This window comes from Rhinoderma darwinii, chromosome 12 (genome assembly GCF_050947455.1).
Source record: "Rhinoderma darwinii isolate aRhiDar2 chromosome 12, aRhiDar2.hap1, whole genome shotgun sequence".
NCBI lineage: Eukaryota > Metazoa > Chordata > Amphibia > Anura > Rhinodermatidae > Rhinoderma > Rhinoderma darwinii.
In genome coordinates this window covers 83,122,668-83,144,227 of record NC_134698.1, presented here as the reverse complement: position 1 = coordinate 83,144,227, position 21,560 = coordinate 83,122,668, and the positions used below count along the sequence as shown (strand labels likewise).

At 44.9% G+C, this 21,560-nt stretch overlaps 1 protein-coding gene across 1 annotated transcript in view; it reads right to left on the bottom strand.

The window, feature by feature from the left end:
• Window positions 1-385: 385 nt before the first annotated feature.
• Window positions 386-21,560, bottom strand: part of PTPN21 (protein tyrosine phosphatase non-receptor type 21) — a 31,369-nt gene continuing 10,194 nt past the window's right edge. The window contains exons 3-19 of the mRNA XM_075844380.1: window positions 20,354-20,523; window positions 19,321-19,418; window positions 18,781-18,848; window positions 18,209-18,279; window positions 17,739-17,826; window positions 16,653-16,741; window positions 15,039-15,126; window positions 13,601-13,677; window positions 9,389-9,443; window positions 8,464-8,545; window positions 6,541-8,000; window positions 5,549-5,689; window positions 4,428-4,649; window positions 4,203-4,331; window positions 2,401-2,635; window positions 1,662-1,822; window positions 386-1,174 (exon numbers count right to left, since the gene is read on the bottom strand). Coding sequence (XP_075700495.1) covers window positions 1,046-1,174; window positions 1,662-1,822; window positions 2,401-2,635; window positions 4,203-4,331; window positions 4,428-4,649; window positions 5,549-5,689; window positions 6,541-8,000; window positions 8,464-8,545; window positions 9,389-9,443; window positions 13,601-13,677; window positions 15,039-15,126; window positions 16,653-16,741; window positions 17,739-17,826; window positions 18,209-18,279; window positions 18,781-18,848; window positions 19,321-19,418; window positions 20,354-20,523 — 3,363 coding nt within the window. The 3' untranslated portion in view covers window positions 386-1,045. The remainder of the gene's footprint in view (window positions 1,175-1,661; window positions 1,823-2,400; window positions 2,636-4,202; window positions 4,332-4,427; window positions 4,650-5,548; window positions 5,690-6,540; window positions 8,001-8,463; window positions 8,546-9,388; window positions 9,444-13,600; window positions 13,678-15,038; window positions 15,127-16,652; window positions 16,742-17,738; window positions 17,827-18,208; window positions 18,280-18,780; window positions 18,849-19,320; window positions 19,419-20,353; window positions 20,524-21,560) is intronic.

Genomic DNA, 21,560 nt, shown 5'->3' with positions numbered 1-21,560 from the left:
TCCATTCTATGGTCCATCTCTTACCTTCACTGAAGAAAAGGGACAAAACTTCAGACATTGCAAATCCTAACTTATTTTCAGCCATTAAAAAACTTCAATCACATCCATAAAACCCACCATCGCCCCCCAATGAGATCTGGAAACGTCAGGCAACGCGTTTCGGGTAAAACCTACAAAACCGGCCATTATTAAAAATAGACATTTGTATTATAATATAAAATAGCTTCAACTCTCCATAAAAAGTAGCCGAAAAATATAAAAGTCACTTCAAGGTCACCGGAATCTCTACAAAAGCAAGACTAGCGCGTTATCCGCTTATAAAATCCAGGGAGGGGCTCAGGAGTGTACAAACCCCCCCCCCCAACCCCCTCCCCCCCCCCCGGTTCCTATGTGAACAGTATTAATAGAGAAAAGTAAAAACACCTCAGGCAAGTAAAGCGCCGGCGCACATCACACGAGCCCCGAGGGGCACCTGGAGGACTCGGCTACCCGACCAATAGTTGGCAGCGCAGTCACGTTACGGATATCGCCCCGTCCAATCTCCCCTACTGAACGGCAGTCTGTGACAGAACCGTGATCTCATGCCCCCCATAGGCAATGTCCACACGCCCCCAGCTTAGCCCTAACGATGGGCAATGGGTTCGTATAATTAGGGAGGGGGGTTAAGATTTTTGCAATATCATAAATTAAAAAAAAATAAAACCCAAAAGTGCTTTAAACATCAGATTTGATTTCAACCAGTAAAATCCAATCTCTGTAGAGTAATACTGCTGCATGGGCCGCGTCCTCCCACCCTGCAAGTTACTAGGCGACAGCGCCCCCAGTGGTTGAAGCTCCTTCTGGCCCGTGAATGGTATTCGCTTCGGCACGGTGCAGGAGTGGCTGATGCGTTTCAGGTCTTATGATGGAGACCCCGCTGCCCGTCCCGGGACCACCCAGAGCTCCCTAAACCTCAGCGGTTCGGAGTCCACGCCCGGCCAGTAGTAAATCGCCCAGCGACTATCTACATCAATGTGACTGCGGCCAAGTCTCCAATCGCTCCCCGTCAGATAAGGCGAGAGTTCTTCAGGAACTGAATCAGGACTTTGTATACAAATGTGTACTGAGCGATAGTCTGCACAGTCATCATCCGCTGGTGCCGCAGCATTTCCAGAACTAGAGGGATGTCCAGCATCTAAAGGAGGAGGAAACCAGGGGCAATGAGTGGAAATACAGTTTAAACATTGTATAAAAAAAAATATTCTGCAACTAGTAGAATTTGTGCTATTTCTGCTTGCTGTTAGTGAATAGAAACATTCTTCTGTACATCCAGAGGCTGAAAACTCATCCCGATCAGAAACTGAGCGTTTGTTCCAGTCTAGACAACAAATCTCTCCCCTGTCCTTATAGTTTGTTACAATGTATCAGTGGTAATGACATTGTGTCAGTCTGAAGTACAGACTTGTCGTCTCACAGAGGAATGATTCGGCTCGATACAATTTTAATATCCTCAGGTGTGATAATTAGGTCTGTACAAGAATTCAACCCCTGTTCACATTCACTGACAGCAAACAGACATATTGAAAATGGCGAGGAATTAATACCCAAAGTTGTAGAAGCGTTATTTATGTAAAAGCCCACTTAAAAACTTTCTATAATTCAGAGATCTGCAGCGTCCTCACCTCATTGTGTTCCAGGCAAGCAATCATGATCTCGGACAGTATGACCACCCCCGTCCGGCCCACGCCCGCACTGCAGTGAACCAGCACCGGGGGGTTTGGACTGTTGGGGTCACTCGTGCTGTTTGTGTGCCGACGAACCGACTGAATCTCTTCTAGATAAGCTGTAAAAGAACTCAATGTAATACCACAAGGGCGAGTAACCGGCTGTTATGCAGCGAAGAAGATCTGGAGAACGTGAGGTTAAATATACACGTAGAATTGGAGGCAGGAAAATGCTCTAGTCACAGCTAAAGTACAAATGCTGCTGGTTGCTACAAAGTGTTTGTGGTTTGTCTGCACTTCACAGGCATCTTTGTGCCATGACATCTTATATCTGCTACATTCTGAAAAGAGGAAACAAGCAGAATAGTGATTGCAGCTCTCGGTGTGACTGGAGTATAGGGGAGTATTGTTTTGGGTTAAATTTAAAACTTATAAAAGTTGTTCTTTTACATTTTAGTTTAAAATTACTTAGAGTTGAGCAACTTTCAAAATCATGTGATTTACTTATATTGTTCTGTCAGGTCTTCTACTCCAGGCACATCCAAAGCTGCAGCCACAATTCCACTGTTTCCAGAAAGCAACATATGTGGAGCGCAGATAAACCACACACACATTTCTGCTGGTTACTTCTTGTTACTTTTGCTGTTTGACCATTTCCATGTTCTTCTCGGTATCATCAGGAGGAGATTAAACTTACAGAGAAATCCCTTCAGGTCTTCTGGGTGTCCATGTTCTGGCCAGTCCGTGTACTGCAGGTGCCACACTGTCCTCTCCTGACCAGTCAGAAGGTGTTTTATCTTGAGGCCCGTGGTGGCGTAACAACCGGAGTCTGTGCGGAACCGCGTGGTGATCTTGAACCGGCCGTAGGTGACCGTGTTGTGCCTTGACCCCAGTCTTGGCCAGTATCGGTAACTCTTCTCTCGGCCGCCCTCCTGGAGGGAAGAAAGTATCAAGAAGGAGAAATCATTAGACATTTTATCTACGGACGATGAGCGGTAAATAAACCATATGGGCAGCTGCTCTGGGGCACAGGTAAAGGAGGGACCCCCAGCTCTGCTTAACATCCCCCACAAAATGGGCAGAGCAGATCTGGACAGAGTTCCCCTCTTTATAAGGTCCACGTCAGTGAATAATCAACATCACTAGATATAGGGGAGTGAGGGGTCATGTTGTTAAAGGGCCTCATCACTTCTCTATACGCCCCTGGGTTAGCAAAAATTCTCTGACATACTCCAGAGCAGCACTCACTATTCTGCTGGTGGAGTCACTGTACATACATTAGTTATCCTGTACTGATCCTGAGTTACCTCCTGTATTATACTCCAGAGCTGCACTCACTATTCTGCTGGTGGAGTCACTGTGTACATACATTACTTATCCTGTACTGATCCGGAGTTACATCCTGTATTTCTTGTAGTGAGTACAGCTCTGGAGTATAATATAGGTTATAACTCTGGATCAGTACTGGATAAGTAATGTAATGTATGTACACAGTGACCCCACCAGCAGAATAGTGAGTGCAGCTCTGGAGTATAATACAGGATATAACTCAGGATCAGTACAGGATAAGTAATGTATGTACACAGTGACTCCACCAGCAGAATAGTGAGTTCAGATCTGGAGTATAATACAGGATGTAACTCAGGATCAGTACAGGATAAGTAATGTAATGTATGTACACAGTGACCCCACCAGCAGAATAGTGAGTGCAGCTCTGGTGTATAATACAGGATGTAACTCAGGATCAGTACAGGATAAGTAATGTAATGTATGTACACAGTGACTCCCCCAGCAGAATAGTGAGTGCAGCTCTGGAGTATAATACAGGATGTAACTCAGGATCAGTACAGGATAAGTAATGTAATGTATGTACACAGTGACTCCACCAGCAGAATAGTGAGTGCAGCTCTGGAGTATAATACAGGATGTAACTCAGGATCAGTACAGGATAAGTAATGTAATGTATGTACACAGTGACTCCACCAGCAGAATAGTGAGTGCACCTCTGGAGTATAATACAGGATGTAACTCAGGATCAGTACAGGATAAGTAATGTAATGTATGTACACAGTGACTCCACCAGCAGAATAGTGAGTGCAGCTCTGGAGTATAATACAGGATGTAACTCTGGATCAGTACAGGATAAGTAATGTAATGTATGTACACAGTGACTCCACCAGCAGAATAGTGAGTGCAGCTCTGGAGTATAATACAGGATAAGTAATGTAGATGTATATTCTATATATTTATCGTATATACTGTACATTTTTTTATGTTGAATATAGTTATGGAACGGTCAGAAGTTACAGGCGGGGGCGGTGAACGTATAAACATTTTGTTTGTATACCATGTCAGGTGTAGGTGATATATAATATGTGGGTGCTTATACTAGCGCAGGTGACCCCAGTTTTTAACAAGATGAAGACGTGAGAACATTCTGTAGATCGCCTCGTACAGGAGCAGGTTGCATGATCAGCCCTTCCCCCCCATAGGACCCACCTCCTCCAGCGTTACCATGGCGATGATGGCCACTCCCTGTTCCCACACCATCTGCCAGAAGTCTTGGCATGTGTTCTGCAGAGGACCTTGTGTAGCGATATAATCCCACTCCACGCCGCCGACCGTCACCTGTGAAAACGGCAGCACAGGTTTATTAGAGGGAGCGGCACAGAACGCTGACGACTAATTAATATGCCAAAGATTCCTTTAAATGAGGAGCCGCACCTTTATGTGGGAGGCGTTGATGTAACCCGTGTTATTCTCTTTGGTTGGCACTAGTTCCACGCGGGTGTCATCGTACGGCAGCACGTCCTGGAAACGGTTGCGTTCTGCGTTCTCCGGGAGCCTCGCTATGGTGCACTCCGTGTCCGGCAGCCGTTTTTTGAGGGTCTGTTCATATTCGGTGAAGACCATGCCCTTGTCCAGCCTCTCCTCGAGGAGTTTACACTGAGAGATAAGCAGAGAGGTCACGACCTTGAGTCCACCAAGGACTAAATATAAGGGGTTAAATAAACTGCAGCTGTCCTATAGACTTTGTTTCAGTTATTTACCATTTTCAACATCTCTGCTTGCTGTCCTTACATACAAATATTCATACAGACCTAATACATATAAGAGCTGAGGATTTGCAACAATTGTATCCAGTCTAGACAATCCTCTGTGAGCTAAAGACTTCAGCTGCACAAATCGCTCTCCTGTCAGTTTGTTACAATGTATCAGTGCAGGTGAAATGTCAGGAGTACAGGAATTTTAGCTTACAGAGGATTGTCTAGACTCGATACAACTGTAGCAAACCCTCAGCTGGGAGAAGTATGGAGTCAGGCTACGGTATCAGCTTCTGAACGGAAGCAAGAATATTTCCATTTATGGACAGCAAGCCGAGATCTTGAAAATGGTGAGGGATTAAAACATAAAAGGGGCAGATTAATTATTACAGTCTTAAACTTCGCTAATTTACAACTAGACCAAGCACGCAGAAGATACGCCAGATTTATGACTGTGGCGCACGCTGTTTGATCAATTTGGCGAATCTCGCTACACGTTACACACTTTCTTCCTTACGCCACTTGGTTCACGTACAATATTTTGCACATTTAAGCCATGCCCCTTTTTTGCTTAGCCACACCCACTTTTCAAAACCGATGTGTCTTAAACACATAGTAAATCTGGTGCAAGGAACGTACGCCCCTTTTTTTCCCCCGGCAAATTGAGTACGAATTTTAATCTTCCCCGATGTCTTTTACAAAGTTTTTTTTTGTGCGATGAAGTTTTATTTACAGAAGACGGGACACCGGCCCTTTAAATGCACAGAAAACAACTTGTCCCGATCTGCAGAAACGAATTACCCTCTCGTCATTGGATGCTCTGGCTGGCTCCTCCCTCTCGTCATCCAGCAGTGGCATCCGGGGCACAGTTAACCCATTCCAGGCTGCCAGCTTCAGGGGGCCCATTTTTTTGGCTTCTGTGCGGTTTCCTTTCTTTATTCCCTGCAAGAAAATATAAAAATGTTATAAAACAAGAACGGAGGCAACGGAAAACCCCAGTCCCAGCAGAACCTACACACCCAGTCCCAGCAGAACCTGCACACCCAGTCCCAGCAGAACCTGCACACCCAGTCCCAGCAGAACCTGCACACCCAGTCCCAGCAGAACCTGCACACCCAGTCCCAGCAGAACCTGCACACCCAGTCCCAGCAGAACCTGCACACCCAGTCCCAGCAGAACCTGCACACCCAGTCCCAGCAGAACCTGCACACCCAGTCCCAGCAGAACCTGCACACCCAGTCCCAGCAGATCCTGCACACCCAGTCCCAGCAGATCCTACACCCCTCCCCTTGTGATGAAGGATTCCTGGTCATGTCTCACACTGGTGCCATAAACTCCAGTCACATTCAAAGCTGCATTCTTATTCCTGCTGGTTTCCCATTGCCAGAATTTAGTGCAAATGATCAGCTCATGTCTTTTACCTTGGTCATCAGGCAGATGGCTCCCTACTAAGCATGTTCTGCTGTGTTGCATTGTGGGAGATGTAGCGTTCAGAGCAAGTAATGTGCAATAATCAAGAAATCTCTCGCTATAGTACATACGCATCTCTCACCATTCAGTCTGCTGAGCTGTTTGGGGTCTGTCTGCCAGCAAAGTGCTGATACATTCCGAGCAACATCGGATGCAGCTTTGGATGTGACTGGAGTAGGAGTTTGCTTCTCTTGCATTTATCACAAGAAGAGGTTTTAAAAAATAGACTCAGCATTTTTTGTAGGTGTAAAAATGATGCTCTAACCCAAAGCAACTCCCATTGCACCTCGGTTAAAGTGGAGCCCCGTCTGGTTCTTACTCACTCCTGAGGGTGGGAGTCCCTCTACAACGTCCTTCTTTCCGGACAGGACATCAGACACAGGTCTCTTCTTCACAGGCTCCTTCTTCGTTCGGTACCTCACAGTAACAGCCGTGAGGTCAGACTCCGATACTGAAGGTGGAATTGAGCCATTGTTTCTCCTACCGGTCAAGAGTTCTCCCCCAAAGTGTATGGGGCTGACAGCGGTCATCCTCCGCTCCTTCTCCACGTCGGTTGGCTTGTGCTCGTAGATATGGAGATGATTGACAGGCATGGAGCTGTAGGGGTAGCTGGATTCTGACTCATCAGTGTACGTCTCAATCACCGGCCTCAGTTGGGATCGGTCATAGAGCGGCGTCTGGGAAACGTTGGGTCTATGGTCGTCTTCATCGTCATCGTCCTCGCTGCTGTGGATGAGCATGGTGGCATCAGACAGAGACTTCTTGTGGCCATATCGCCCCCTCTCGTGCTCGCCACCCTGCTCCTCTTTCGTACGCTCAATGTAAACATTGGTCTGCGAGTCGCTCGGCATGACCCTTTGGGACGCCACATTAGCTGCAGATGAAGACGTGGTCCTCTCCTTCACCCTCATGCTTTCAAAGCTATGGGTAATCCCAGCTATTTCGATGCTGTTCCTCTTCTGTAATTGGGCGTGACGGGCCGCGGTCAAGGGCTCGCTGACTTCCTGCAGAGAATGAGCCACGGGCAAACTGTCCTCCTGGAACATCTGTACAGAATGGTGGACGCGTCTCGTGATCAGATCTGGATTGCTGCTGCTTGTATGGTGACGGGTCAGATCTGGGGTGCTATTGGCCGGGCGCGGGTACGGGTATGGAGGGGGAGGCCTATAGACCTGAGTCTTCATAATGTTGGAGGGTGTGTAATCCTGAGACTGAAGCTGGACGTTGGTCAGCTCAGGGACACTGACCGCTCCCACCACCGGGCGACGTTCTGCCGGATACGGGTAAGGAGACTGGCCGTGGAAACTATAGTTCAGGTTGAAAGGGTAATGATGAGACTGGGGCGAGGCAAACTGGGCGTGCTCTCGGATTTCCGGTTGACTGTAAACCAAGGCGTCCGGTCTGCTGTAGGCGTAAGAGTTACCAATGTTGAGGTTCCTCATCGAATGGCTTTGCCTGTCAGAATGCATTATACCCCTGTTGAGCTGTCGCATGACGGTCTCATAATCCGGAGTAGGGCGATAAGAGGGTGGGATGAGGGCGCTGTGCCGGTGGGAGGGGATGTACTCCTGCCTCATGATGTCACTGCCTGTGATGCTGGGATTGGACGACATAGGAGAGGGCTGCATGTAGTGCTGCTGAGTGTTGAGCGAGTTGGTGCTGTGAGCGCTGTAGACGCTGCCGTTCCGGATTCTGCCGTTGTAATCGTGTGGGCTGCGGTCAAGGCTGGTCTGGGAGTGATAGTAATAACCATTTTGATTGCTCACAAACACTGGCAGATTGTCTGTAATGAAATAAACAGAAAAGATTTTATAACCGAGCAGAACGCATTATTGGTGGCTTTAGCGGCTGCAGACTGGCTCTGAAGTGATGAGAAATTCACAAACCTGTACAGAAAAATGTTCAATCACTTAAAAGGACTTGATGGATTTGATCAGGAAATCATTGCTCTATGGTACCCCGGGCGAAGGAACACCACAATATCCTTCAGGACGACTAACGTCTCAAATATATATATATATATCCCATCACAGAGCAGCTCACGAATTTTCACTATTTTGAACGATTGTTGCTAGTATCTCTATTACACAAGTGGATATTAAAGCACCCAGGTTATTATAGGTTATTGGACCGCTTCTGTATTTAAACACTGATTTATTTTTATCGGCCAGTCCAGGATTAGAAGAGGCTGTAGTGCCCAAAAAATGTTAATGACATCCGATGAAAGAAACAAAAAGTCCTGTTACCTTGTGAGGAGGTGTAGGGCTCGTTGTAGTGTCCGTTGTAATGCATCTGGGGAGGGGGGATCATGTACGGCTGATGCTTTGGCTGAAAGATACAGAAACAGCAAGTAAACACAAGAACAGTTACCAGACTCCTAACTATCACCCACCCTATACCCACCGGCTGGGCGGAGAGGACACCCATATATCATGTGTAAGAGGTTGTCACAGCCCCGCCCCCTGTTACTGACATCACTGATATATAATATAATTACATTGTGATCAGACATGAGATCCACACATCTTATATACAGTCACAGCTATTCATCTATTACTACTGACAACCAGCCTGTATATCATGTGTGAGAGGTTGTCACAGCCCCGCCCCCTGTTACTGACATCACTGATGTCTGATCACAGTGTAATTATATATGAGATCCACACATCTTATATACAGTCACAGCTATTCATCTATTACTACTGACAACCAGCCTGTATATCATGTGTGAGAGGTTGTCACAGCCCCGCCCCCTGTTACTGACATCACTGATATATAATATAATTACACTGTGATCAGACATGAGATCCACACATCTTATATACAGTAACAGCTATTCATCTATTACTACTGACAACCAGCCTGTATATCATGTGTGAGAGGTTGTCACAGCCCCGCCTCCTGTTACTGACATCACTGATATATAATATAATTACACTGTGATCAGACATGAGATCCACACATCTTATATACAGTAGCAGCTATTCATCTATTACTACTGACAACCAGCCTGTATATCATGTGTGAGAGGTTGTCACAGCCCCGCCCCCTGTTACTGACATCACTAAATCTTAACAGTAAAAAAATGTATTGCTTTATTCTGGTATCTCAGTGAATGTGGCAACAACTGAATGGTTAATTCTGATGACTGTCGTGACCGTGTGCTCTTACCAGTGACATTCTCGTTGATGACCGCCGCCGCACCGGATTTACTGCCTGAGTTTGCCTACAAATAAATCAGGTTCTATATGAAGCAATGCAAATATTCATTGACAAGAAGCAAAATGAATTTACAAAACATACAATACTCAACATTATCTACTATTAGACAAGACATGCTTATATTAAGGCTCCAGGTTATCACCCAGCTTTCCCAGGTTCCAGAATGACAAATCTGTTATGCAGTAATACAAGATCAGGGTATGTATCACTGCATCATTAGGCAGGTTTGCCGTTCAGGAGCCTGGGGAACCATAGGGGCTACAATTGCAAATAAATTCGTTTCACACAGCTTTCCCAGACTCTTGAGCCCCACGTCTGCTTAGTTCTGCAGTAATACTGGAGGGGGGATATATCTATGCATCACTGGGCAGCATTGCCATTCAGGTGTCTGGGAGAGATGGATGACCACCTCTGTGGGAGCTATAAATGGTAGCCCTATTGGTTGGCACCCAGCTGTCCCAGAAACAGATATTAAAATAAAAAAAAAATAAAAAAAAAAGGTGACTAGTCTTTAACAAACATGACTGAAGAGTCCACTATCTAGCAGCAGATCACACACAGGCAGCTCCCTGCACGTCGGCTGCTGTAGAACTACAAGTGCCAGCATGCGGTTACAGATAGCGACTCCTGGTAGATGTGAACCCTACGCTAGCTGTGCACTACAAGGCGGCCGTATTGTGACATGCGGTATACAAGCTTATAGCAGCTGCCACACGAGCGCAGACACAGCGGGGGCTGCACCCCCCAGCTCACCCTTTAAGAAGGGACGGACGGGACAGAATTGGAAAGCGTTGGAAGATAAAAAGAGAAGAAGGTTTCTGGGCCACAGGAGGAGGATCTGAGGAGTCACTGAGGATAAACAGAAGATGGAATAAAGAGACACTGCTGAAATACTCTGTGCTGCTGCTACAGCTTCACCTGGGGCTTTGGTATTAGAAGCCTCAGCTTTAGTCACACAAATACATAAACAGGGAAATTTGCCTTTCAGGAGTATGAAAAAGATGGGTGACGACTGTAATGATGGCCACATTTGGTTTGTCACTCACCTTTCCAACCTCTGTACTGGGTGTGTCTGGATTTTAAAGGGAAATGTTCCCTACAGGACTAGTCTCAGTCTTCTGTAAGTAAAGCTTAATCATCCGACAATGAAAAGTTCTGTAACGTGCATTTTAGTTCCTCACCATTTTCAAGATCTCTGCTTGCCATGAGTGAATTAACATTTGTACATTCAAAGGTCAAAAAGTCATCATGACCTACGTCTCACAGCTGAGGGTTTGTTACAATTGTATTCGGTTTAAAATAATACTCTGTGAGCTAAACAGCCTGGACTACAGACATACATTTGACCTGCACCGATACATTGTAACAACTATCAGGACAGGAGGGAGATTTGTGCCTTGATGTGTTTAGTTCAGTGGATTGTCTACACTGATACATTGTAAGAAACCTCAGCTGTGAGAAGTATTAGGTCAGTATCAGTTTTCATCGTGTGAACAAGAAGGTTTCCATTCACTGATAACAAGCAGAGAGCTTTGCTGCAAATGGCGAGAAATGGAAGAATAAAGTCTATTAGAAACGACAGAACTTTTCATTATACAATGCAGTCCTAAAACGACGGATTCTAGTTTGTGCTCGCTTATTATTAAAGGTATTTCGGGTGCTGGGAGATTATTCCTCCCGCTGCTCAGGATAAATTTATTTAAGGTAGAAAATCTCTTTTCCAGATAAACTGCTGCTCTCCCAGGGAAGGTTTCAGTCCTCACACCGAATATCGACATCTTCCATTCCTGTATCAAAAATTGTCAAACTCTGGGGTCAAGTTCATAAAGAACCAAGAAAATATGGAACCCGGGCAGCAGGAGAGTAATAAACATTAAAGGGCCGGTGTCCAGTCTTAAATAACATTCTGCAATTTTCCAATAGCATTTGTATTTAAATTCCCCACCATTTTTAAGATCTCTGCTTGCTGTTAGTTAACAAAAATAATCTTGTTTACACCCAGTGGCAGGCATTGTTACAGTTGTATCCAGTCCAGACAATCCTCTGTGAGCCGAACTCCAGACTGATACCATGTATCCGTGCAGGTAAAATGTAGCAAACTATCAGGACAGGAGAGAGATTTGTGCTTCTGATGGGTCTATGTTACATAGGATTGTCTAGACTGGATACAAGTAGCAACCCTCAGCTGTGAGAACAATTAGTGCAAGTATTTAGACTCTGGATATAAAAAGGGAATAATCCACTCACTGACAGCAAGCAGAGATCTTTAGGATAGCACTTTTGTGAACTTCACACACTAATGGTGATGAATTAGAGAGCAGATGGAGTTATGAGGTCAGCGGGCAGCAGCTGTGCCACCAAAAAGTACCATATGCACTGGACAGATGTCCCCAAGAAAGGGCTCATTATATGGGGGGCAGTAAAGTGAAGAATCAGGGGGGGGGGGGCAGATGGCCACGATGTACGCAGCGCGGTGACAATGGCTCTCTGTCTTCCTGTCTGTAAACAGCAGCAGCGGAGGACGATATATAGGAACAGCTGAGGGGGAGGGGGTTCACTACAGACATTGACAGCTGCAATATTTAAAGAGGCTGTCACCACATAATAAGTGCCCTATATTGTACATGATGTGATCGGCGCTGTAATGTAGATAACAGTGGTCCTAGTAATAAAGAGTCTCTGTCACCACATTATAAGTTCCCTATATTGTACATGATGTGATCGGCGCTGTAATGTAGATAACAGTGGTCCTAGTAATAAAGAGTCTCTGTCACCACATTATAAGTGGCCTATATTGTACATGATGTGATCGGCGCTGTAATGTAGATAACAGTGGTCCTAGTAATGAAGAGGCCCTGTCACCACATTATAAGTGGCCTATATTGTACATGATGTGATCGGCGCTGTAATGTAGATAACAGTGGTCCTAGTAATAAAGAGGCCCTGTCACCACATTATAAGTGGCCTATATTGTACATGATGTGATCGTCGCTGTAATGTAGATAACAGTGGTCCTAGTAATGAAGAGGCCCTGTCACCACATTATAAGTGGCCTATATTGTACATGATGTGATCGGCTGTGTAATGTAGATTACAGCAGTGGTTTTTATTTAGAAAAATTATGATTTTTGGTGGAGTTATGACCTATATTAGCTTTATGCTAATGAGTTTCTCAATGGACAACTGGGCATGTTTTAATTTTTGGCCAAGTGGGCGTTGTACAGAGGAGCGTATGACGCTGACCAATCAGTGACCAATCAGCATCATACACTTCTCCTCATTCATGTACACTGCACTAGTGATATAGCTATATCACTATCTGCAGCCTCATACACAAACACTAACATTACTGCAGCGTCCTGATAATGAATATACATTACCTCCAGCCAGGACGGGACGTGTATTCACAATCCTGACCACTTCTGTAGCGTCTGTGTGATTTACAGCACAGCAGGCGTAGTCTCGCGAGATTACACTGTAAGCTATCATTCACAGCGAGATCTCGCTGTGCTGTAAATCACAGAGACGCTACAGAAGTGTCAGGATTCTGAATAGACATCACGTCCCGGCTGGAGGTAATGCATATTCATTGTCAGGACACTGCAGTAATGTAATAGTGTGTGTATGAGGCTGCAGATAGTGATATATCTATATCGCTATATGCTGTGTAAATGAATGGAGAGAAGTGTATGACGCTGATTGGTCAGCGTCAAACACTCTCTCTGTACAACGCGCACTTGGTCATATAGTAAAACACGCCCAGTTGTCCATTGAGTAACTCATTAGCATAAATCTAATATAGGTCATAACTCCGTCAAAATAGATAATTTTTCTAAATAAAAAAACACTGCTGTAATCTACATTACAGCGCCGATCATATCATGTACAAGAGAGGCCACTTATAATCTGGTGACAGAGCCTTTTTAACCCATCATGCTCCTCTACAGTAATCAATGAATCACAAATGATCCCCACAATCAGAACTGGTTTATAATAAGACCCTCATCCCACACGAGGGGAAAGGTTTTCCTATTACTCATCCCATTAGGGAACTCTACAGTCACCTCTCCACATTCTGAAATGGCTGATAACAGAGAGAAATGTATGGTATGTTTCGGACATGGCTGATGTATATTAGTGGTCAGTCGCTTGTCTACTCACAGGTTGCAGTTGATTCTGTAGAACTTGTGCCTGGCGACGCACATCCTCCACACGTACTTGGCAGTTTCCATGTCTTCCTAAAAGAACAAAAAACAGGAAAAGTTACTGGAAAAGGAAACAGATGATTCACCTGCGGCCAAAATAATGTTACCGCACTGATGACCCCCAGAGACCCCTGTCCAGAACACATCCAAAAGAACAAACAAGAATACAACAGATTCACCTTCACTGCAAAACTACAACCACAATCATTATCACTACTTCCCCAGAGTCTTCTGGAAACAAAATCAAAGATATCAGTCACAGAGTACATATATTACATTATACTCCAGAGCTGCACTCACTATTCTGCTGGTGGAGTCACTGTGTACATGCATTACATTACTTATCCTGTACTGATCCTGAGTTACATCCTGTATTATACTCCAGAGCTGCACTCACTATTCTGCTGGTGGAGTTACTGTGTACATACATTACATTACTTATCCTGTACTGGTCCTGAGTTACATCCTGTATTATACTCCAGAGCTGCACTCACTATTCTGCTGGTGGAGTCACTGTGTACATACATTACATTACTTATCCTGTACTGATCCTGAGTTACATCCTGTATTATACTCCAGAGCTGCACTCACTATTCTGCTGGTGGAGTCACTGTGTACATACATTACATTACTTATCCTGTACTGATCCTGAGTTATATCCTGTATTATACTCCAGAGCTGTACTCACTATTCTGCTGGTGGAGTCACTGTGTACATACATTACATTACTTATCCTGTACTGATCCTGAGTTACATCCTGTATTATACTCCAGAGCTGCACTCACTATTCTGCTGGTGGAGTCACTGTGTACATTACATTACTTATCCTGTACTGATCTTGAGTTACATCCTGTATTATACTCCAGAGCTGCACTCCACCAACAGAATAGTGAGTGCAGCTCTGGAGCATGTAACTTTGGCTTAGGAATGTGCAATTTGCAGTGAGGCCGCTATTTATGGAGATCAGAGGTAGAAATACATTTTTATCAGATTAAGTATTTACAGTGACTGTAGTGTGAATTCTTCAGCACAGAGTTATATCATGACAGTAGTGCAGTAGTTGTGTAACTTTTTATTTACAGGCCATGTTGGGAGTAGTAGTCCTAGGATGATTTAGGCCGGGTTTACAGTTGTTTCATCTTATTTGAAGTCCATAAACTGCAATGTACAAACCTACAAGAGACAGTTCTCTCCAGTAATAACCTGTGTGTGCGGGATCATTTATGAAGAGTAGAGATAAAAAACAAACAAGGGGCCTCGTCCGCAGAGCTGACAATTTATAGGATAGATGAGAAGGGGCTCAATGTCAATGCAAAGAGATAAATTAATATTTGCAGTTTCTCCTCTTACATTGAAAATTAGAAATGAATTAAAATAAAAACAGAAGCACTTACAGTCTGGAACTGGATGGTCTCCTCCTTACTGGCCATCTCCAGGGTGAAGAACGACTTGTTGTGGGACATGTTAGTGATGTCCAGCCACCTGCAGACAAAATCCACGTCAAGGGCTTAGAACGCAACACTGCAGACCCTCAACCGTCCAGATAAAACCCACCCAAAACGTGGAACTCCGCTTTACCTACCACCTACTAATCTTGAGATACACGGTCGCTTATGCTCCAGTCACACCCAGAGCTGCATTCACAATCCCACTGACTTCTACTCTCCCTGCTGGATGTCTATACAGAGTATGCTCTGGCGATTGGCATTTTGGGCTCCGTACAGGAATCTGATATTGTAAGAACTACACCCTCCACCCCCGATACAGTCCAGGACTACACACGTGTTTTCAGTACGCGCTGATTTCCGTTTCAGTGACCAACTAATGGCAGAACGTTGGCTTCAGAGCAGAACTATACAGAATTTTATTTTTAGGAGACCAGTTTTCTCATTTTAGGTTGTTTTGTTTTTCGCTTTATGTAAGCTTATTCAGGTTTGTAACAATGTATCAGTGCAGACAATCTCCTTTGTGCTTAACACAGCGGTACAGATATCTCTTTTGGACTCCAGGCTGATACATTGTAATAAGACCTCAGCTGTGTGAGCAGGACTAGGCCAGCCTCTGAATGTAAAAGCAAACAACTTACACTGTATATATACAAAAAAAAAAGTTCTGCAACTCTTTATCTGTTTATTGTTCAACTCCTCACCATTTTCAAACTCTCGGTTTGCTGTCAGTGAAAGGAAGCATTCTTCTTTACACCTAGAGGCTGAAAAATGAACCATATCGGAGGCCCTGCTCGCAGAGTGTTTTGCAGGCAGAAAAAAAATCTGCCTCAGAAATCCTCCAGGAATTTTGAGGCAGATTTTGAACGGCCTGCACTTATTTTTCTTCAGCGGGCATTGAAGCGAATGGAAGGATCGCAGGCAAAAAACGCCACGGGAAACGCTCAGAAACTAGCGCAGCAGTTTTTTTTCTAACTCCCATTAATTTAAATTTGAGGTCAGAGGCAAAACCACGGCAAGAAAGGACACGCCGTTTTTTTTTTTTCCCGCGAGCGGCCAAAAGCCGTCCAAGAAAAAGACGCCTCTGCTTCCCATTTACATCAATGAAGGGCAATTTGGTCATCTTTTGGTGCTGATTCTGACACGGTTTCCGCGTCAAGAAACTCAGTGTGAAAGGACGCGAATACTTCTCCCAGCTGAGGGTTTCGCACAATATATCCATGTAGACAATCACCTGTGACCTAACGCATCAGCACATCGCTCCCCTATCCCGGACGGTATGAGCCGGAGGCCCAGACTGTTCTGCTCACAGAGGATTGTCTAGATTGGATAAAATTGTAACAAACCCTCAGCTTTGAGAAGCATTAGCTCATGAAGACTTTCTGCCATTTGAATGTAAACAAGAATGTTATCATTAGCTTACAGCAAGCAGAGATATTAAAAAGGTATAAGTAATTGAAACAAAGTATAATCACAAGACTCAGAAGTTTTCACGATACAATTATTAAACTTCATTTACATTAAACCCTTTTAAGTAAAAATGAAAAGAATCTGGACGCTTACCGGAAAACAACGGGCAACTTGCCGTTTTTGTGTCTAACGAAGATCCCACTCAGACAAGCTCCAATGGAGAGGTCGGCACCTTGGCTGTCCTGAGAACGAGAGGACGATCATCAGTTAGAAACGTATAATAACCGCATCGAATCTACATAAAAAAAATTCATTGCTGGTTTTATGTCTCAAGTTATTTTACGTTTCCTCCATTCACATCCAGAGCTGCTCTCAAAATTGTGATAGTTGCCCTTGAAAATAAAAAAATTGGTTAAGCTCCACCCCACCACCAGTCATGTGACCTAACAGCTTAGCAGTAAGGCCTTGTTCATACAGTACAAATTTGTTGCAGATTTTGCCTAGAAGACCTCCCTCTATATATGTCTTCTCTTTAGGTTCCGTTCCTGGTTTGGGTTTAATACAAGAAAAATCTGCAGCAAATAATCTGCACTGTGTGAACAACGATCATGTGAACTCTCACAATGCACCGCTCTTTAGTAACAGGAAACCAGCAACATTTTGGAAGCAGCTCTGGGTGTAACTAGGGTATAAGCCCGGACGGAAGTCAAAATCAGAACAAAAACTTACAGCAAACTTACATTGTATCCACAACTGCAATGTATCGGAATGGAAGCTATTGTTTGTTGCTATCAGCCGTTACAGACATGTTTCTATATATCTATACGTGTTATACATGGGTCTGCTTTCCCACTGTGACATACACCGTGCAGTGATACCACCTGTAGAAATGGAGCGCAACCCCCCCCCCACTCCCCATCCCTGGGACACCAATTATGGATTAAAACCAAAAATAATCAGTGATCATACAGATTTAATCTAAAAAACAGGAAACATTCACATCACCCGGAACACCCAACCCCCACCACAGCGACACGGACCAGCAACATAACACGCACACAACTCTCCAGGGTCCCACCAAGACGTTGAAGGTCGGGGGGTCCCCAAGATGTAATTGTGTAAATGTAAAGTAAAACAGTTTCGCAATCGCTGCATTAAGTGCAGTACCAGCAACAACCTGAAGGTGGCGCCGCTCTGTTTTCAGTGGCCGGTTCGACCTCTGTCTTCTCGACTAATTACCTTGGCAGGGTACGATTCCTCTCCGTAGTTTTCCAGCCTCTCAATTTCCTGCATGTACAAGAGCTCGGCCTCCGGAGGAGAGAGACCCCTAACAAAAGAGACAAAGGATTATAGACACTGCGGCAATATCCAGACATCTGTACAAAGGAACAAACCCTACAGATACACTAGAACTGCTGCAGGTTCTCCCTCACTGGAGCGCACGTCATTAATGAGAATCAGCCCTCCATGACGAGCTGCAGTGTAAAGCATGAGGGGGTAGAACAGTAGCCTTGATTTCAGATAACCTCAGACTCCAATAGACAATGCAGTAAAGCTGGAGTCATTGATCTTAGCGGTGTCCTAATGGAGCAGAGCTGCAGTGTAAAGGATGGGGAAAAGACTGAGCAACAACCATAGCTTCTGTTGAGACAGGAGACAAGCAGGAGTGGACGCAGCCTAAAAAAAAAGCAAATATATGGTAAACATACCGCAGCTTTTGGTGCAGCACCGCTACGCTCTGAGTCGCCTCCTCCAGCGTCTTCTCATCTGGTATCCATCCCTTAAAGCAACAGGTGACCATTTAGTTGAGAAACACTTAAAAAAATTAAGTTACCAAAGTACAGAACAGAAAAACCCAACAAAACTTATCATCATCTTGTGTCCAGTCTTGAGTAAAACAAACAAACGTTATTCATTTTATATAGTTTTCAATTCCAGGTCTTCAGACTGATACATTGTAACAAACTATCAGGACAGGGGGGAGATTTGTGCTGTATATGCATATACAATTGTAACACATTCAGCTGTGTCAACAGGACTAGGTCAGTGCAAGTTCAGCCTCCGAGTATATACAATAAAGTTTCCACCAATTGAACGCAGGCAGAGATCTTGAAAATGGTACAACAATTGTAACAAAGTCTAATAGAAAGCTGCAGAACGTTTCATTATAGAACCATAAAGCTTTATTTATACAACACTGGACGACAAGTTTCCATACCAAGAGGAGGTTTCATCCATCATGACAATAAGGGGTTAACACGGGGGGGGGGGGGTGTCTTACCACAGGAAACAGCGCGTAACGTTGCAGGAAATCCTGAGATTCGTACTGGTCATAGTCTCCAAAATCAGCTGGAAAATGAGAAAAAAAAAGCCGCCTATAATTGAGAGCAAAGCATGGAAAGCGCACAGGCGGTCGGCTCACACGCGGTCCACACCCAGCGACCGCCAAGGAGTTAACCCTCCATGTGCTGGAACAGCTCATGAAATCTCAAACCTGTGGCTCTCCAGCTGTCGAGGAACTACAACTCTCAGCAGGACAACCACAGGTTGGAAGTCATGACCTGCTTCTAGATCTATGTGCAGCATAAAGTCCAATTCTTCTAATCCACAAAATGATATTTGAACGCCGGATTACTGGAATGTTGCCCTTATAATATAGAGGGGGGCAGCTCAAGACTTGGGGGTCTCATCTACTGCTGCCGGGAGGGATTATCTCGTCACCGCAGCAGCACAATCAGGGAGTAGCGGAGACAATGTTCTCGGCTCCACTGTCAAGGACACCGATAATGGGGCAAATAACGGGCGACATCCGCGTACTCACCCTGCACAGCCAGACCCGCCAGCTGGATCGCTTGCTCCAGGGTACAGGGGATTTTCCCCTCCAGAATGTCCTTCTTCAGCTGCAGGTAATACTGGTATCTGCCCAAGACAAAGTGCGAGCGTACGTGAGTGCCGAAACAGCGCGGCCGAGGATTACCCAGAAAATCACAGAGTCTCCGAAGAACCCACAGCCTTGAGTCGTCCTCTAATGTCAGGATGTGAGGAGTTATGTCTGCTGCAGGGAAAGCTGAGTGGCAGCCACTACTACGGTTTACACACAGATCGTCACCCAGCTTTCCTAGAACCCTGAGTGGTATGTACAAGAACAACCCCCATCCTCCTCAGTCATGGCAGATCTACCTCTTAGGATTTTGAGAAAGCTTTATAACAGCCCCAGTTTAAAAACTGTAATGTGAAAAATGGAAGGGTTGCCCAGAAAAGCTCTGCAACTTTCTAATGGACTTTGCAGATCAATATCTATGCTTGCTGTCAGTGAATAATGATCCACAAATTACCCACATCAGCAGCACAAATCTGTCTCCTGCCCTGAACCCTTGCTACAATGTATCAGTGCAGGTAAAATGTAGGAGTTTGGAGCCCGGTCTTTTAAGGCTTTGTTCACATCTGTGCTAGCAATTCCGTTTTTCTGTCATAGGAGAAAAGCGGAATTCAATACAGTGACAGATTCCTCACATGTCGGACACTAAAGGCACCTGACGGACCCCATTGACTTTAACGTTTTCCATGGTGTCTGGCATTTTACTAGCACAGAGTATCGTCTAGACTGGATGAAATAGTAACAATCCTCAGCTGTGAAAAGTAGAAAGTCACAAAGGGTTTTTAGCAACAGAATGTAAGCAAGAATGTTCCCATTCACTGACAGCAATCAGAAAACTTGAACATGGTGAAGAATTGAAACAAAGTTTGGTAGAAAGCTGCAGGACTTTCACGACACATTAACATGTGACTGGGGGCGCTGGTATCCATCAATCCTTCCGGGCTTATCATTAGCGCCATTTTCTTGGCGTCCTCACCTGGTGATCTCCTGCTGCAGCTGCGACACCGAGGGCACATAGTAAACCACCCCGAAATACACGGTGGGCTCCAGGGCGTACTTGTCCAGCTGCTTCTTCAGAGGTTTCTCCAGATCCACCCATCGCTGCTGGTTCTGCTTGTTGTAATACCATAGGCTGAAGTAAGTCACCTGACAAGAACACAACAGTAATAATGTGATTACAGAGAGGTGGTTGCCTATAGGATATCACTGACAGTACCATATACATCAGGCGGGGGCTGGGCAGCCTGGACCTGGGCTCCACTCTACCAATGGAAGATCACTCCATGGAGAAACACGACCCCCGATTACAGATCTCAGGAGAATACGGCTACGATTACATCCACGCAGGAGGAACGAATAGAAATCCCCCATGTGCTGAATCTATAGATCCGTATGTACCAAGACTGTAAATTACATTAGTACCGGAAAGTGATCTGTAAACCAGATTATAAAACTTTCTGGATTATCGGATGTCAGATTAAAGGAATTTCACTGTCGCAGATCCTCATGCGCGCAGTATATAAATCCCATAATCTATAGGTCGTACCGTATACATTGTATATCCAGGGACATCATGGATGTAAACAAACAGCCGGCTGCCTTATAGGCAAAAAGATCAGATCTGAGGGGGGACGGGGGGGTCCCGGAACTTCTGCAATAAACTTTATTTATACACATATCCGTAATTGCAAATGAAAGGCTGAGCTCCTGAGGGGGTGTATGTATGTATGTATATATAATATATATCAGTGTGTATCACCGGCCCCTCCATACAAGATGCACTACTCCAGACACGTGGAGACTTGTCCGCTCTGGGGGCGCAGATCTACCGCCCTGCAGAGAGGTCGCCCCCGAATAGTAATATTACTGCAGAATAAGTACATTATATACAGTGGACATAGCGCTGCTCTCAGAGACAGTGTATCACATCACATGCTAGGTTTAGATACAGCAGCTCAGCAGACGGTATCACACATGCTAGGCTTAGATACAGCGGCTCAGCAGACAGTATCACACATGCTAGGTTTAGATACAGCGGCTCAGCAGACAGTATCACACATGCTAGGTTTAGATACACCGGGTTCAGCAGACGGTATCACACATGCTAGGCTTAGATACACAGCTCAGAAGATAGTATCACACATGCTGGGCTTAGATACACCAGGTTCAGCAGATAGTAGGTT